The following is a 19,542-nucleotide window of genomic DNA, read 5'->3' on the forward strand; positions in this document are numbered from 1 at the left end:
ATATTTAGAAGCAGTCAGCCAGACAATTGACATGGGAGGGAATAATCGTCCAATGCAAAAACACGTCAATATTGAATCTTCTGAAATTTCCATGGAGAACACATGCAATCACATTCTGCCCAACACATACTGAGTATTAGTTCGCTATTCAGCCGCCTAGAGGGCGGCATGGTCAGATCAGCTACATTCCTGTACCCCACCCACTCTCTCTTGTTTGGAGGCCTCCCATTGTATGTTAGAAATTTCAATCGTTCCGGCCACAGGATACGGCCGCAATGCATACTCCTGCACCCCAGACGGCAACTTCCTAGTAAACCACCCACTTGTATTTATTACGATTACAGACTCAATCTGATGGCATTTGACAATAAGTGAAGTATCGGAAATACCCCCTCCCGACGATGGCGGCTCTGGAAATAAGTAAGGTTAGAGGTCGGTTTCACGCTGAAAAATTCAAGCTTACCACGACAGTAGCAGAGCAGTGTAATTGAGGAGTGTCTTTGGCGATAGTTTCCATTTTTCTTGATCTGTAGACCACTTTTGCAGAGTTTAACTGTCAGTGCAATATGATTGTTGTATGTTTTTTTCCAGTCTGCAGTAAATAGTTTTGCTGTCGAAAGTCTCGTAATTGGTCCATCTGCAGTAAATAGCGGACAGTGCTCTCACACTGGCAGCAGCAGCAATTTGGCCGGTTTCACACCGAAAAATGTAAGCTTTTCTCGACAATAGCAGAGCAGCACAATTGAGGAAGTGTCTTATGGCCATAGTTAACATATTTTATGATCTGTAGATCACTTTTTCAGAATTTAAGTGTCAGTACAATATGACTTTCTCTTTCGATCTGTACAAAACAGTTTTGCCACTGAAAGTCTTGTAATTTTTCTGTCTGCAGAAGATGGCGGACAGTGCACCCTCACCAGCAGCAGCAGCGATTTGATGGGTAAATTCAGTAAGAACCAATCAGAATGCTTCTTTCACAAACAGTTCCATGACGTCAGAGAGTCACAAGACTTCCTTTGTGTGGGGCATAGGAGCCTTTAAGACTGGTTCGATCAAGTGAGGGGCAAGGTAACTACGGAAAGTTCTGTGGAGTCATGTGATGTCTTCTTTGTTCGAGTGTTCAGAGACAGATCCTCCTGTGGTTTGAATGGATTGGATGCTGGCCCTCATCTGACATTGTAGCTTTGCAGCATCTCCAGACCGGCAGCTATGGATCATCGAAAAATCACCGAAAATCTCAGCGATCTTTCTGCTATGTAGACAATGTTCAAATCCTGTTTGTGTAATTATTCTGAGTTTCCAGCTGTGCTTAGAAACCAGTGTGTGCTTCGAGAAGTTAAGAAAGTGACGTCCCCGACTCCAGCGGCAGCAATATAAACTAAGACCACTCACTGTTCAACTGACATCGGTTTCGGGATCTGTTTCCTACAAAAGCGAGTGAAGTGTTTCAGGCAGGTTTCACAAGTATGCAGCAATCTTCTTAGAGTCGATGTTCAAGTGGGGCGGTATACACCGCATAATTGAGACAAACTTCTGTGCAACGATCTTTCTGAAAGTGCGTTTACAGTCATATTCAATTGGATTTAGTGCCGCCTGAAGCAGCTCGTGCTCAAAGATAAGGGTACAGGTGTATTTGCCACAAAAGCGAGCGAAGTGTCTCAGGAGTGGTTTCACAAGTGTATCGCGATTTTGCGATTTTTTAATAGAGTCTGTTTTCAAGTGTGGTAGTAGTAGTATTCCTCGGAACAAAATGTGTAATTACATCGCAAATTGTTTAAATATACTTGCATTATCTGCAAAGCTCTCTCTCTCTCTCACTCGTTCACTCTCTCTTTGTGCAATGGTAAATTTAGTTCCTGCGACACCTTCAAGTTATGAGAGAAAATTCTGCACATTGCTTAAACGCCTGATATAATAAACCCCAAAGCAGTTCTTCTTCAACGACAAAGCGTATCTGTGCACTGGTCATGGAATGTAGAAGGCTTCAGGTATTTCCAAGACGGCAGGAAGCAAGTGGCCGCCATCTTGGATTACTTTGAGCAAGGAGAGGGGGAGGGGGGAAGGCCAACAGCGTCCTCTGGTGTTGGTGTTGTGAACTAGATCAGTTGGACCTTGACATCATGAATAACACGCCAATGGAGCTACTGCCTATGACAATTCAAACTGTTTAAATAAACAATGCATGCTAATGTCCATCCTATCTGGCAGCCCAGCTCAGACTGAGTCCTTTTCCCACTAATTTCCAGATGGGGGAGGGGAGAGAGGAGGAGGAAGGAGAAGGGGTTAGGTTAGTGGAGGTAGCCCAATTGACCTATTTCCCTCAAATTTGAACTTCTCTCCATGGTGTCACTCCGACATTGTGACATCTAAGGCCGCAATCTTGGATCCGCCATCGTGAATAAATTTGAGAACAATGCAGTGTAGAGTGGCTCAAACTTTGCCCTACTCCTGATGCCCTGTATCGTGCATTCCACTGACACTAGACTACTGCTATTTGCGACTTCAGTGGTGAGAAGCAAGAGCTCATTGGAGGGCATGTTGGACGTCTGTTGCGTTTTCTGATGAAATCTGGTTTGTCTCAGTGTTAGTTATGGCTGTATATTGATTAGAAGAATTCCAGTCAAAGGCCTGTAGCCAACCTGTCTGCATGCTAGAACTCTGGACCTACACCTGGAATTATGGCCTATCGTGCAATTACGTATGACAGCAGGATCACCAACGCAGTTGTCCCACACTCCCTGACTGCAAATTTGTAAGTCGGTCTGGTGATATGTTGTGGTGCTATTCATGAGCAACATTCCAGGGGCTCTTTTTCAACAGGATAATGCTCACCCACATACCGTTGTTGTAACCTAACATGCTCTACAGAATGTCGACATGTTTCCTTGGCCTGTCCAATCACCATATCTGTTTCCAATCGAGCACATGTGCGACATCATTGGACAACTCCGTCATTCACTAACAGCATTAACCGTCCCTGTATTAACCGACCAAGTGCAGTAGTCATGGTAATCCATCTCACAACCTGACATCCCGCACCTGTGCGATACAATGTGTTACGTTTTTCGTATTTGCATTCAACATTCTAGCAGTTACACCAGTTATTAATGCATCAACATTTCAAATTTGAAGTGGCTTACCTCATGCTTATATTAACCTGTTGTCTTTGAATGTTAATCGCTTAAATATGTTGCCTGCACAAATGTATTTCAGAATTTCATTACTCTACGTTAGTTATTTTTTGGAGTTGCGATTTTTTTTCTGGCAGTGTATTAGTTCTAGAAAAAAGTGAATGGGACCTTTTCGTAAGAAATTTAATGTAGTTTAATTTTCTACTGTTCAACTTTTTCGCTACGATCCACGGTTCTCGAGTTATTCGAGAAAAATATGAAAAGTGACATGCAAATCTACCCCCATCCCAACGCTCATATCTCACCGGGCAGGATTTTTAGTGTGCTGTTCTTGACACTACCTCTTAGCACTGTGAAAAAATTTGCGACTACACGATTTTGCCCCTAAATTTCCTTCTTTAAGTGAGCTAATGCTTTCCGTTTTGTTATTATATACTGTCATCGGTGCCGCTTTTTGCTGTTGGTTATTCTTCGGCCTGTATATACTGGCACAATGCCTGATATACCCCGAAAAAAGCGGTTAAATCTCTGAAAGCTGCCATTCGTCTGCAGCGTTGATATCATGATGACAAGGATTAGTTAAAGGAGACAGATTAGGCTTAAACGTGACGTGTAATTTATAGACATAAATAATCATAAACCCTTTTGGGGAATGAAATCGGCTACGTCGTTTTCAAAGAAATGGCCATGACACTTCCCTTAAACGATTTAGAGAAATCAAGGGAAATCTAAATATGAACCTCTCATATTCTAGTACAAATTATTTTGCCTGAGTCACCTCGCTCGACAAGGTTAATCAACCCAATGAAACTTTTTGTTCAACTTTTCGCATCACTAGTCTCTACATGGTATTGCGGCTTTTTAACCACAGTCGATTAACACCGTGACTATCGATTACTCGTTTCGGTGTCCCATGATTCCCCAGTGCGCGTTCGAGTGTCGTGTCGTCGTGCCGCAAAGATATGTTTTGTATTTCAATGTTGGTAAACTGCGCATACTAGCGTCGTGAAAAGTATGGCCGAAGCGAATAGAAATTTCAAACACTGCTGAAAGGCCTCGGCGCGCAAATATGAGTGTGACAGGTCCGACTGATAAAAGCACGATTTAGGAATGCGGAACGTGAGGAAAATCATGATATACAATATTTAATATTTGTAGGCTTCCGCGTTTACGCCGGGAAGACGTCTCATTACACGAAAATGGAAACGCAAATAGACAACTTTTTAGACCATTTCAAGAGAAATACTTCGCGTTCTACGGACGATGGCACGCAGAATAGTGTGTTCAACAACATCACCACTGTTAAAAGAAGTCGAAGCAGCGGTAGCGGCTTGTCATCCGACACGGATCAGAATCTCACAGTTGCGGGTGAGTTTCTCGCCCATGAGCACTTCCTTATTGATTGAATGACATAATTAATCTCTGCATGGTATGTGCATGTGACGCATAGTTTTAAAGGTGTCGTGTTGTGAAGCGGCTAAAATTTTTCTCGCCTCCGTAATAACTCGTAGATACACACTTGCAGACAAATATCGTCGGCTATTTTGTTGTTAAATATCCTAACAGTACCTTCGAAGGGTGTCTGAATATATTATGGAGTGCCGCGATGTCCGCATAAACAGCAGGGCGGCAGAGTTGTGAGGGTGGAGCATGGTGCAGCTTTTATTGATTACCCCTTATCTCGAGCTTAGCAAGCAGCAGCTCTCCATATGACGCCTGTTTTCCTCGATACTCCAGTCGCAAGTGTTCGAAGATTTTCCGCTCGCCGACAATTATTTCAAACGCCTGTATTCGGATCTCGCAAACACGAATTAAGACCGTACAAGCTGCGACGTCAGCCCATTGCCAGATGTGTCATCGTATGCCTTCTTTTCCCTTGTTTTTAGTTTTAAAGCGTTGTTTTAGTGAAGTATTACCCTCGAAGTCTAATTACGGTACTGTCACCGAGTGGAATATATATAATCGCATGGCATTACCTTGTATGTGAAAGTCTGTTTCTAGGAATTTGTCTTCTCCTCGCACAAAAAATGAAATGACAGTGGTTGATAGTGATATATCAGTTTCTGTTAACAATGTTTTCCAATTCTGCGCTCTTGAGTCATGTGTTTTTAAAATATTTTTCTATTTGGAATGTGTATGATCAGGTGCCTTTAATGGCTGTCTTTAGTATTTTCCGTAAGATTATGGACAATGTGGCACAAGTGAATGTCGAATTACTGCTGTTACAGACGTGTCAACAATTGTCCAATATTCATGGCAACATTAATACGTAACTTATCTTTCAGTCACGTGTTTGTATCAGCGTACGCAATGTGCTCCGACGAAAACAAAAGAGAGATCGATTATAAGCCAAATTTAAACTTGCCTTCGACTAGAGGCAAATCAATAAGATTTTTATTTGTCTTTTAAAAAATAGGCAGCATCTATGCATCTCATTACGAATGGTTTTTGACGACAGTTTTGGACAAAACACATTTTTTTTCGCCGTTAAGTGAGCACTGTACTTGTATGTACACAAAATGTTATATTTTTGCCTTGCACCAAGATAAAAAGCCACGACCTATCGCAATGTTACGAGCTTAAGCACGTCTTCATGTGGCGACGTCAATTTTTGTGCAATTTACATGTTTCCCATCCGAGGAAAATCTAATTTTCGAAGTAACGAAACTACGTGAAGTAAGGCTTTCTTTGTAGCATGAGGCGACTGACAGCAGTTCATCAAGAGCGGCTGTAGATGTGTAAACTAGACGCTACTCTGCATCTAAAAGATATATTTTTTTCATCTCTCAGAAGGCGCACGCAACATATATATCATTGAAAGTAATTTTTAATAGTTGCTTAGCTAACTCTAAATATATTTTATGTCCTACAACAAACATTGCAGATATTTAAGAGAAGGGATAGTTAACAAACACCAGGCTTTTCATGTTATAAAATTTCACGCGATGCAAATGGATGAAATTGCTTCACATATTGGTGCTCAAAATTTATCATTTTCAGCTTTCCGATATGGAAACCTCACTAGATGCTCTTACATGCCTATATAGATGACGCTCACCAGGTAACTGTTTTCGATATTAACGTTCCCAATGACAAGATATTTTTATAAAGCATCTTAATAAAGTTTACCATATTCCAAGCTTTTTAGGGCAGCTGTTGAGCAGACCCGCCTGTAAGCTGCCTATTATGATCGCCTTCGATATGTTGGTTTTATGCCAATAGTTAACAGCTTTTCTTTTGTGACATAAGCACTCTAGCTTTCGTAGTGGATCTTAGTATTGAAATGACGAATAGAAACTTTTCATTGAATCATTCAGAACTTTTGTTATTGTGGTTTGGTATTTTTTTATATTGTGAGAAATTAATGTTTTTGAGGCGGTAATATCACTGCCCTTTTTTTTTAAATTAACCGACACATTGTTCATTAGCCCATTATACATGGAACGGAAGACTGCCAAGACGAAGGTGGGTGTATGGTTTGGAAATATCGTTTGCTATTAAGAACATTTTAGTTGCAACTGGTCCACAGCCATGACAAACTTCTTGGTAGAAATTCATTTCCGGCATTCACTTTTATTTTTTTGCTGCGACGTTTCGGTTGTGAAGCCTTTTTCAAGTTACTTGTTTGTCGCTAAGTGTCACTACATGTATATCAGTGTTAATGTACACTCGTAAATGACTTGACAGTGTGTTACTGTTTGTGTAGAACCGGCTGCCATGGATATAGCTCTCAAGCCCGTCCAACTCCCTCTCCCCCCCTCGACACCCCCCCTCCCCCCAAAAAAAGAAAAAAGAAAATGTATAACGGGTTAAACATTTTGCTTGAAAATGACTACACATCCGAAACTGAACCATTGTAGTATAAAAAACAAAGATGGATATAAAAACAGACTGCAGAGGAAACTAATTTCTTTAAAAACTATTAAGAATATTTAAACTTCTCATTTCTATCTGTTCGCTTTTATCGAGAAATTTGGCCGCCATATCGTTTATAGATGTGTTAACAGCCAATCGTTAAGCCATTAGGATGTTTATGTATTGCACCACGTATCGACGTATCCGTGCTGTCTCTTTTATAATGCCATCACGATATGCCGACGGGAAACGGACAGTTTGGTTAAGATCTATTTGATTTACATAATCACTTACGAAAAATCTCCCATGTAAAACTGTCTCTTCCCGTAGGCCTCACTGTGTGTGGCACTTCCGATAGGAGCCGGGTTCAAAACCCTGTCTAGCCCTTCTAATATAGGTTTCAGTGGTTTCTTTTTAACGATCAAGGCGAATGCCGGTATGGATCCTTTGAAATGACACAGCTGATTTACTTCCAAATCATTGTTCTACCAAACTTGTGCTACGTTTCTAATGTCACCGCAGGATGTTAAAACTCAACTTTCTTCCTTATAACAAACCCGACACTCGAAACACACTTGCAACAAGCACCATTAAAGGACAATCGTGTATATGTGTAAATGAAATCCATCGGGAAATCACTCTCGCGATTTGCAAAAAGTTGAATATATTACAGATTCCCGAATAATAAAGTAAGATAATCAGCTGCGTGGACCGAACTCGCACTGCTACAGATGTGTCAGTTGCTTGTAACGAGAGAGTTATGTTGCAGCCTATGTCGCTAAGTACACCTGTGCTCGGGTGATCACATTGTAAATTGGGTAGCAGAGACAGTTATATTGTACTACATGTAAACATTTCTCCATGTTCCATTGACACGTGTAACACGAGAAGAATGCTTGCTAATGTGCTGCTGTGTGATTTGTTATTAGCCCGTATGCATGGTCTTACTGGAACTAGGCGTTTGGGGGCCCTAAAAATATTCATATATTTCAGGTTGAAAACTCGTATTTGACAATTTCGAAGAAGGTATTCGCGAGATCTTAGCCCACTTTCTTTGAATTTATTCAGGTTGAGATATTTCAGTTACAAAATCTTGCCTATCTGTCAAATATTTTACCATTCGCACAGGTCTTCTTCGTACTTCCTCGATTTCAGTATTAGCCCAGTATTCCATTAAGTGCCATAACATTTATAATAAGTATTTTACTTTCGTCGAGATACACATAATGGGCTAAAACTCAAGTTGAGCTAGCTCGAACCACCTTACAGTCTTTTGTATACGCTGATGTATGTTCAGGAAACAGGAGACCTAAAAAGGAGGAGAAAAACCACTGTTTGGCTGATCATTAAGCGGTGTTGAAGAAGTTCTACGTTACGGAATGCAATGTGTAATTCCCATGTACAAATGTATATTTCCTTTGGGACGAACAGTGGCTTCATAAGACCGTACTGCATTAACGGAGCCTACAGAGAGAGAGAGAGAGAGAAAAGACATTAAAATCCAACGCATTTAACGTTATACTCTCTCTCTCTCTCTCTCTCTCTGTCCGAACAGGCCTTGGAAGGCCTATTAGTACCGCACAGGCGTTACTGGATGCGGATATGGAGGGGCATGTGGTCAGCACACCGCTCTCCCGGCCGTATGTCAGTTTAAGGAACCGCAGCCGTTACTTCTCAATTAAGTAGCTCCTCAGTTTGCCTCACAAGGGCTAAGTGCACCTCGCATGCCAACAGAGCTCGGCGTACCGGATTGTCAACCATCCAAGCGCTAGACCAGCCCGACAGCGCGTAACTTCAGTGATCTGACGGGAACCGGTGTCACCACTGCGGCAAGGCCGTTGGCTCACGTTACACTGATTTTCAGTTAATCTACGCCTACTTCGATTGCAAGCCATATGAATTTGAATTGGGCCGAGGAGACGGAAATTTAACTATAAGGGGTGTTCAAAAAGAAACGAGCCGGAAGCATAATTACAGAAACCAGTACCTGTATGTTAGGAGTATTGACCCTGTCTGTTGAGACACTTGTACCACTGTGACACAAGGCGGTGAACGGCTGTCTCATAAAATTCCCGGGGCTGCGATGTTAACCAGTTCTGCACGTACAGCTGGACGTCGTCGTCCGAGGTGAATCGGAAAGGTTATGCTGTCGTTCTTTTTTGACCAAGATGGCCCCCACCTGATTCACTTTCTGCAGCACGGGACGACAGTGAATGCCCAGCTTTACTCACAAACCTTGAGTGCCCTTCGCCCAGCGATCAAATCAAAACGACGAGGCAATCTCACCAGTGGAGTCATTCTGCTCTACGACAATGAAAAGCCCACGGCCAACACAGTCGCGGCACGCCTGCAGAAATTCAAATGGGAGGTTCTCGGCCACACACTACACAGTCCGGACCTCTCTCCCTGTGAGTACGCCATTGCTGGTCCCCTTCAAACGGCTCTGAGGGCAAACTATTCACCTCGGACGACGGAATTTTAATAGGGCCGTGGAGACGCAAATTTAACTATAAGGGGTGTTCAAAAAGAAACAAGCCGGAAGCATAATTACAGAAACCAGTACCTGTATGTTAGGAGTATTGACCCTGTCTGTTGAGACACTTGTACCACTTTGACACAAGGCGGTGTCAACAGGAGTATGTACTCGTCGGCGGGGCAAGGTTGCACCCTATAAAGAAAGTTGCACATACTGTCCACCTCTCAAAAGATATTACCATGATAAATGAATCAGTAACGCTACAACCCCTCAGTATGCACATATTATACCCTGGTGCCACTGATCACAGTCCTCGATGATGGTCCGCACTAAGTATTTCTCAACGTTTCCATGCTGTATTCATAGGGCTAAGAAGATACTTCGTCGCCTAGTACACTTCAAAACATCGAAATTATGGAAAACTTTGCCTGTAAACGTCACAAGTTACTGAATGTGTCGTCTCCAGACTCTTATTCATTGCCAACTAATCAGCTATCTAATCGATAAATGGAATGTGAACATTTTTCGATTCCACAGTCGATGATTATCATGCTAGGTAAAACACATCCTTAACTATCGGACCAAAGAAGAAGTTTTCGATTCCAAGGTATTCTCGATTGCCGATTCCGGGTGTTCGAACGGCATAACCAAGAACAATACGTCATATTCCCCTCGCCCTCCCCACTTTGGATCTCCTTATGTCGGAAGCATTCGAGATCAGAACGAGAACAGCTGCTGGTTGTACCAGTAAAATTTCTCGGGTATATAATCGTTCCCGTTTGGCACCTGCTGCTCGTCAGTGCAGTCATTCGGGCAACGGCTCTCAGTCGCTATGCCGGTACTGAAAAGAACGTTCTGTGAAAGATGTAACTGAAAAGTATTGAATTGTGCATACCTTATAATACCATAAACGCGGCTCAGTTGAATTTCACTGCGAGTTGTTCGTTAAAAACAAACTAGAAAAAATATATACTATGAAAACAGTGTCTGATATTTTCTAAATTTGTTAGTTGTTTTGCCTTCAGTGTAATTTCAAGGTGAAATTCCTTAAAAGTTCGTTACGTTTTTTGCAATCGAAAAAAAGTCATATGGTTAAATTCGTTAGAAATTACGTCGACAGAACCGTAAATTCGAAGTGAGTGTCAAGGGTAATCCATAAATAATGTTAGTATAGCCATTAACATAATACAACGCGACATGGAAGGATTTACTTAGAAGGTGACATTATAGAATCTCCATAATATATTTTATTGCACATATTGTCCCCAGTTTTCAAATAGCAGTTTGACACCTTCCTAGCAGAGAATACGAATATAGAATCACTGCGTCAGAAAGCGACCTATCCCGTGTTTGTGAAATGATACACACACTATTGATTTTGTCTCACTTGGAACAACTTGTGCAGCTCACATGCTAAAGAGATCTGTTTCTTGCTGTCCACTATTATCGCGGTGCGTTGTTTTGGAATATGAGCCGTTTGGCAGTACGAGTGCACAAATCACAACCATACAATAGCTTTGTTGAAGGAAGAATAGCCCAACTATCTTAATATGGTGTAATTATTAATGTTACGCTGTTGCCTTTTTCTAAAATATCAGGACGTTTGTCGCGAAATTTTCGATATTCTGAAAAAATAGCAATAGCTGTTTTACGCACTGCGCCAACTGCTCCGTTGCAACTTTTCATAAGGTTTGCTTAACAATGAAAAACTGTAACCAGAATGAGTGGGCCCTGATCATGGTACGAATATCACACCTCACAACCACGTATGGCTTGATCTACACCTTCCACTCAGAGGGTTTTAAATGCTTCAAAAACATAATCCAAGTCTTTCTTAAATGATTTACTTATCTAAAGTTTTCTCTAAAAACCTATGTCGCTCCTGGTGTAAGAAATGCCACTAATAAAATGCAGATAATTGTACGCTGGGATCACGAATCCGTATCAACTCGTAAAAGGTCTTTTGATTCTAGAGAAGAGGAATATTAGTTCCTTGAAAATAAGGATATTGAAATATATATTGAAAATAATATATTTGGTTAATCGAAATCAGTAGCCTCTTCTCTAAAACGGACAGGAAAAAAAATCATCTCCGGTTCGCAAGGTAAAAGCTGGATAAGTGGCACAGTAATTACGCGCTGGACCGTGAGTACGAATGATACCGCATGTGGAATGAACATGTATCTTATCTCCTCCCTCCCTCCCCTCCTCCCATATATATATATATATATATATATATATACTAATAACGATTCTGTCGTCGACTACGGAATTTATGCTTCTTAATGCATCAGTACATCACAATATGTTACTTTTCACCTAACAGGCTAGAAGAATTTTCATCGTCATCTGCGCTTCAGGGTTCAGCCAGGGTTGAGGTTACAGCTACGTTGACAACCTACAATCCAGAAACTGGGCACCTTTTGTCCACAAACTTGTAGAGCATGTTTCGGGAACTAACGTGAGACCTTCGCCTATGCTACCATTATTTGCCACATTCCATCGGTCGAAATAGGTGAGCCAACGAAATGATATAACGATATTCCAAACTTACTACGGACAAGTGGTTTTAAATGTTGTCAAACGTCATTTGTAAGTCTAGTGTATTGAGCATATTCTGCACTGGTCAGAAAACTGTGATAGGATACGCACTGTAGAGTCAATGACCTCCGACTGTAATATTGACGTTTCTGGACAGGCTGGCCAATATAATAGTGATGAGAAAGTATAATCTCGCGTGAATCGAAGCTTTGTTTACATACAACAAAGAAAGGAGAAGAAGACGTTAGTTTAGCTTTACCGCAAGAACGGCTGCGCAATAAACACAATAGTTGAAACTGGGTCACCAAGCTTGTTAAATTTACTATATAGCGGCTTATGAAGTCATGTACTGAAAATAACGGGAAGAGCCTTTGAAAGGTTAATCTTATGTTGAGTTCTATCAAACGCAGCCTACGAATTGAACGTATGATAACTTCGTATCATATGTAGTCAACGTTTTGCTACATATAACGCCGCTAGAGTATTTTTATTTTACATGCATTTATTGATATTTATACATGCATCGTTAGTGGAATGCTTACTGATTAGAAAATAAACCTATGCAATTTTCTGCATTCTATTTTAGACCTTCAAAGTTCGTTTAGGACAGTTTTAATACTAGAACTTATCGTAAACGGGCAAGTCGCGCTGCCGTGGAGTGGGGGAGATGCCGCACAGTTCTCCTCATTATCGCCATGTTGCCGTCTGAGCGTTAATTTGCTGGCGTCGTTTAGTATTTCTGTTGAAGAGAATTTTTGACTTCACAGCAGTGATTGAAAAGTGAATTTCTTTCGCAGGCAGAGATCTAAATACTCTGCCATCGCAACATACCACCCCACGAGGTAAAGAATTCGTTTGTTTATGAAATGACATAAAGATCAAATTTGTGTGCCACAGTTGTTTGTCTTGCCATTTTGGACCATTGTGTGTGACAGTAAGGGTCATTATTGAACGGTGTGGCGGATATTTAATAATTCGTAGGCGTGAGGCATTTGAGATTTCGTTTATTAAATATAATGCTTAGTAAGTGCGACCGTCGTCGCCGTGTCAATAAAATTACTGTAAAACTTCGAATGAATTATCAGAGTACCTTTCAAGAACAGTATAATTCTATTGAAATGACAAGGTCTTTTGTGTCATTTTGTATTAAACAGGTGTTAGTACCTGCGCAGATTGTGCAGCAGAATAATGGAAGAAGTAGACGAAGCAGAAAAAGAAGCTAGTGAAGTTCTACATTCTCTTCTCTCCGTTGAACGAATAGAGAAACAGCCACCCACAACGGAAGATGGAAATCAGGTACAGTGCTAATATTTTTTGAGTTCCTTCATTTTTGAAGATGTAGCTTTTGTGGTTTTAACTCAGATTATTGCTTCACACATACCAGTCATGTACACTTCTTGTGGAATATCTCAGGGACACTTCGATGATTTTGTTCATGTTAATTCCAACTGTGCGTTATTTCACATATTTCCAGTTCTTTACCTGATTTGATTGAAGTTTATTTCGGATTCACCCAAAAATATCATAAAGTGGTTTTAATTTTGGAACAGTAGACTTGCTACTGTAGCTGAAATAGTTTACAATAAATCAATAACCTGGAAAATTTGTGTTACACTGTCTGCTATTCCTTAAGATCAACATTAGTTTCATTATTTGTACTTCTGTCTCTAAAAATCACTTTGAAAAAATACAATGTATAAACTGCCCAACTATTTGTTTCTATAGTAAAGCTAGTTTTTTTTTCTGTCTTTGTGCCTTTTAAGTGTCTCTCCCTCCACCCCACCCCCATCACCAATAAGAATGCATATTTCTTGCTACCCAAGCAATTATTAGTGAATTTGGAAATTAAAGAGTTTTCCTTAACTTTTTATTTATTTATTTATTTATTTTAATGAATGTCAGTGGCTTGAATGCTCTTTTGATCACTGATGATGACAACAACAACAACAATAATAATAATAATAATAATAATAATAATAATAATCCTGTATTGAGTTATATTTTTGTAAGAGGTTTATAGTCACTTGCTTCACAAAATACTGCTGAATGCATTTCTCTGTTTCCTCAACCCGTTTTACACATGTCGTTTGTACATCAACCTGTGTTTTATTAGATGTTTAGGTGTATGAAACAGTGCCATACTTTTTTGAGCTGTACGAATATCGTCATAGATTATTTTGCCCCTCATTTGAGAAAAACAAGAAATTATAAGATCAGCAATTGATATTTTGTGTTAAGTGCACCTTAATATAACCATTACCCATTTCCTGCTTATGATTAGTTCATTTGTTTTATGTGCCAAGGATCTTTTGTATGATTAAACACAATGATGCAGAATGAGTGATCTTATGTTAATATTACACATTCATATATAAATATGGCTATTTGCTACTTATATATCCCGCCCCCCCTCTTCATAATAAATATGTGAATCATTAATTCCTACTCATTGTCTTTTACATATTATATATGTAGAAATTCTTCTGTGGAGTAGGAGGAGTTGCTGAGGAGAGACTTTTTGTTTGTTTTAAAATTTAAATTTGCTGTCTGTCAGACATTTTATAGCACTGCTTAAGGAATTAAAAAAGTTGTTGGCAACATCGTGCACTCTTGTTTGTGCTAAAGACAATGTTACTGTGGAATAATGAATGGATTCTTTCTCCTGGTACTGTAATTATGTGCATTTTTGTTACTTTTGAACTCTAATGGGTTATTTACAACAAACTTCCCTGAATAAATATGCTGTGAAACAGTAGTCAGCTTACTGATTTGCAGTGGTAGTGAGAGAGATAGTTAAAAGTCCAGGGTCAAGAAGCACGTTCGATAAGAGTCATTGGCTTTGGCCCATAACTTAATGTTGATGGCTTCTGTGATGTCACCTTTTACTGTGTATATTCATAGTTTTTCTGCTACTTTGCAAAACTGATGAATGTGGAAAAAAAGGGGGGGGGGGGGGAAATGATTGTAATGACAAACTGATCTGCAGTAGCTTTGCTGGAGGTCAATGTTAGGTTGGCTTTAAATTGATGAAGACAATATGTGTGTGTGTGTGTGTGTGTGTGTGTGTGTGTGTGTGTGTGTGTGTGTGTGTGTGTGTGTGTGTGTGTGTGTGTGTCCGGGGGGGGGGGGGGGGGGGGAGAGAAGCTGGCTGTGGTGGCAGACTGATCTGTAGCTTAGCCCTTTTGACAAAATCACTAGACCTAATATCATTTTATATCACCATATTGTTTTCAGCGTTGTCACACATTTCCTTTGCCACTGGTCAGAACAGAAAACTCATATCGAACTTTCCTGTTTATCCAAAGTCCACGGAGGTATTATACAAATGTAAGGGGGGGGGGGGAATCTTCCAAGTGTGATTGTGCAATTGCTAGGCAAACCATAAAACATATATTTGAAGATTTCTCATTGACAGCCTTCACTGGTGACTGCTCAATTCCTCCATGCTACATAAAAGGCAGTAGAATATGTCGGCAATACCAGTATTTGCCTTTAGTTGTGTTTCCATATATTTTGTGCCCCCCCCCCCCTTCCCTCCAACTTTGCCTACTTATGAGTTACACAGAAATTGCAGTCATCTCCTCTTGCCTCCCTTCCTCTCCCTTCTTTGTCCACCTCGTTCTCCCTCTGTCTCTATGTGCAGGACATATTGAGTGTTTATGTGTTACAATCTATAATTGTTAATGAAATAATGTGAACTGTCTTTGCAGTGCCATATTAAGAAAATGTCATTCCCATGTAATCGAGTCTGCAGTATAGAAATTATGAATTATCCACAGCGAAAATTCTGCAAAGGGAAACTCTCTTCAAATAAGTGGTGTTTGTGGGATGTATACTGTTTTATCCTATCCCATTTCTGTTAAGACGATGGCCTCAATCAAATTGCCAGTGTCCTCATAACCCACAGCTGATCCTTGAGCAGTGGACAACATTTGTATTGGTGCAGGCATGCTATTTTACAACAAATAAGCAAAAGTTATCCACTTGTTATTGCTTTAGATCTAATCCTAATATTGCGGTAGATGCAGTGTGCAGGAGCTGCTGCCTCACAAAGTCAGGTGAGGCTAATTTTGTGACGTCTGTATGAAAACACATCAGTACTATGTTGACAGATATCATTTTGATTTTGTAGGCAATAGCACTTGTCAGTTGAATGCTGTCCGAAGTGTTCTGAACTGTTAGAACTTTGACAAACTGCCTATTGGCTTCTGTCTCGGGTTCTTCGGCCGACATTCATCTAATGATTTTTCTGACGTTTCGCCAGCACGAGTGGCTGGCATTGTCAAAGCTTCACCCTCCATTGCCGGTGGTGAACTGGAGGTGAGCTCGCGGCCGCAGACTATATGTACCTTGCGCGCCAACGTCCGAGGGCTTCTCCGCGGTCATTTCCGGTGCGGTTCTTCTCTTGCTACCTGTGACGGTCGTTCGCTGCAGTACGGGAAGCCAGGATCTGTTTACCTTAAGGCTTTCCTCTTTCTTGTTGAAACTGTTCGCGTGTTTTTGGATTTCTACAGCTTCTCTGAACAAGCGCGTGTGATAGTGCTTATCTACAGCCAGAACTTCCGTGTCGGCGAATTTTATTACGTGGTCGGTCTCATTCAGTGCGTGCTCTGCCACGGCCGATTTCTCCACCTGCCTCAACCTGCAAGGTCGCTTATGCTCTTTGATCCTGGTGTTAATGGATCGTCCAGTCATTCCGACATAAACTTTTCCGCATGTGCAAGGTATACGGTATATATTCCCGACATTGCAAGTGGGTCTCTTTCCTCCTTCGCTGATCTAAGACACTCTTTGATCTTCCTTGTCGGTTTGAAAATCGTCTTTAGGCCGTGTTTGCGCAATATACGGCCGATTCTGTCCGTCACTCTGGGAATGTATGGCAGAAAGGCCGTACCCGACATTTCTTTTTCTGGTTCCTTACTTCGCCAAGTGTTTGGCTCTGTTACACTACTAATGTAATTTGTGGAGTACCCATTGCTCCTCAGAACAGTTACCAGGTGTTGCATTTCTCGTTTGAGGTGTTGAGGCTCACATATTCGTCCTGCTCTCGTTACGAGCGTACTAATCATAGGCAGTTTGTCAACAAGTGGCCACGAAAGCCTTAACAATTTTGTATTACACCTCTACGGGGAGGAGATTTGCAGATTGTACCGACGCCTTGACCAACAACGGAAGAAGAAAGCGCGACTGATGTCCTCTCTCGCCTTTCTGTCACGGTGCCGAGATGAATGTGCTTCACCGAAGTTCTTGAGATGCAAGCGCCTATTCACCACCGCCCAAGCACATCGTATCTACGACAGAATGGAACGAGCTTTTCTTCGTGAGCGAATACATACAACACGGAGAGACTTGGCAAGAACGGATCAGGAACTTCTGGACATTTTCTATCAACTAAGTAGCAGAATGCATCGAGACGACTGGGACAAGATCGACAGCATCACTCACAGGAGCATGCAGAACGAACTCGAGCGCTGCACCGAGCGGCAAAAGAAAAAGTTTGAAATATGCCGGAAGCAGACCGACAAGGCGATTCCCGACATGTCACACACAGTGGTCAACCTCACTGAACGACAATTGACCGAAGAGGAAGTGTCTGTTCTTCAAAAAGGAGGGAATTTTGCTATCATCTCGAGAACTATACCTATGGAGGACATCATTGCCAACACCGAAGCAGCCAATCGGACCCTTCCTTGTGAAAGGGCAGAGGAAATACGCACTGAAACAGCCAGGATACTGCGCCGAGCAAAACCACCAGCTTGCAACCTGAAGAAAGAAGAGGTACAAACCATTAAGAATCTCAATGCCGACAAGAGTATATTGGTACTGCCTGTCGATAAGGGGAATGTGACTGTCGTAATGAAGACCAAAGATTATGAGCAAAAGATCCGAGACCTATTAGATCCGACGACGTACCGAAAACTAAGCGCAGATTCGACGCAGCGTATCACTCGGAATACGAATCAATTAATCAAGGCGTCTTCTCTGCCGGCGGACATACAGAGAAACCTGCGCAACACAGAAGCCCTACCACCTCAGCTGTATGGATTACCCAAGATCCATAAGAACAACGTTCCACTGAGACCGATCGTTAGCGCTCCTGGCTCACCAACGTATAAACTGGCGAAACACTTGGCCTCTCTGCTCCAGCCACACGTGGGAAAGACCGACACATACATTAAGGACTCAGGACATTTCATTGAGAAGCTGAAGAAACTGAAACTTGCGCCAAACGACATCCTGGTCAGTTTTGGTGTTGTTTCGTTATTTACGAAAGTGCCACTCAGCGACACTCTGGTGCACATCGGTTCCATGTTCCCGCAAGACATCAAAAAGCTCTTCCATGCATGTCTCACCACGAGCTATTTCACATGGAATGGAGATTTCTATGAACAGCTGGAAGGCATCGCCATGGGTAGTCCTCTCAGTCCAGTGGTGGCCAACTTCTTCATGGAACAATTCGAAGCACAGGCACTGGACTTGGCGACTTGCAAACCTAAGGTGTGGTACAGGTACGTCGATGATACTTTCGTTGTGTGGAGCCATGGTGAAGAACAGCTCGGTGAATTCCTGAGACACTTGAACAGCCTCCAGGCCAACATAACATTTACCATGGAAGTAGAAAAGGACAAGAAACTGCCATTTCTAGATGTGCTGGTCACAAGGGGCGGCGAAAACCTGGGACACAGCGTGTATCGAAAACCGACGGACCGATACCTGCACAAACTGTCAAACCACCACCCGAGCCAGAAAAGAGGCATGATTAGTAAGCTCGTAACGAGAGCAGGACAAATATGTGAGCCTCAACACCTCAAACGAGAAATGCAACACCTGGAAACTGTTCGGAGGAGCAATGGGTACTCCACAAATTACATTAGAAGTGTAACAGAGCCAAACACTTGGCGAAGTAAGGAACCAGAAAAAGAAATGTCGGGTACGGCCTTTCTGCCATACATTCCCAGAGTGACGGACAGAATCGGCCGTATATTGTGCAAACACGGCCTAAAGACGATTTTCAAACCGACAAGGAAGATCAAAGAGTGTCTTAGATCGGCGAAGGAGGAAAGAGACCCACTTGCAATGTCGGGAATATATACCGTATACCTTGCACATGCGGAAAAGTTTATGTCGGAATGACTGGACGATCCATTAACACCAGGATCAAAGAGCATAAGCGACCTTGCAGGTTGAGGCAGGTGGAGAAATCGGCCGTGGCAGAGCACGCACTGAATGAGACCGACCACGTAATAAAATTCGCCGACACGGAAGTTCTGGCTGTAGATAAGCACTATCACACGCGCTTGTTCAGAGAAGCTGTAGAAATCCAAAAACACGCGAACAGTTTCAACAAGAAAGAGGAAAGCCTTAAGGTAAACGGATCCTGGCTTCCCGTACTGCAGCGAACGACCGTCACAGGTAGCAAGAGAAGAACCGCACCGGAAATGACCGCGGAGAAGCCCTCGGACATTGGCGCGCCAGGTACATATAGTCTGCGGCCGCGAGCTCACCTCCAGTTCACCACCGGCAATGGAGGGTGAAGCT

The 19,542-nt window shown here is 41.9% G+C and overlaps 2 protein-coding genes across 2 annotated transcripts in view; both read left to right on the forward strand.

Annotated features, from left to right (window-relative positions):
• Positions 1-4,467: 4,467 nt before the first annotated feature.
• The window catches only part of LOC126174324 (guanine nucleotide exchange factor DBS-like), a 377,138-nt gene continuing 362,063 nt past the window's right edge, over positions 4,468-19,542 (forward strand). The window contains exon 1 of the mRNA XM_049921026.1: positions 4,468-4,499. The gene's annotated coding sequence lies outside the window, so the exon portion shown is untranslated. The remainder of the gene's footprint in view (positions 4,500-19,542) is intronic.
• LOC126174340 (uncharacterized) overlaps positions 12,670-19,542 on the forward strand; it is a 33,517-nt gene continuing 26,644 nt past the window's right edge. Inside the window, exons 1-2 of the mRNA XM_049921027.1 lie at positions 12,670-12,845; positions 13,158-13,299. Coding sequence (XP_049776984.1) covers positions 13,192-13,299 — 108 coding nt within the window. The 5' untranslated portion in view covers positions 12,670-12,845; positions 13,158-13,191. The remainder of the gene's footprint in view (positions 12,846-13,157; positions 13,300-19,542) is intronic.

This window comes from Schistocerca cancellata, chromosome 1, assembly GCF_023864275.1.
Source record: "Schistocerca cancellata isolate TAMUIC-IGC-003103 chromosome 1, iqSchCanc2.1, whole genome shotgun sequence".
Taxonomy (NCBI): Eukaryota; Metazoa; Arthropoda; class Insecta; order Orthoptera; family Acrididae; genus Schistocerca; species Schistocerca cancellata.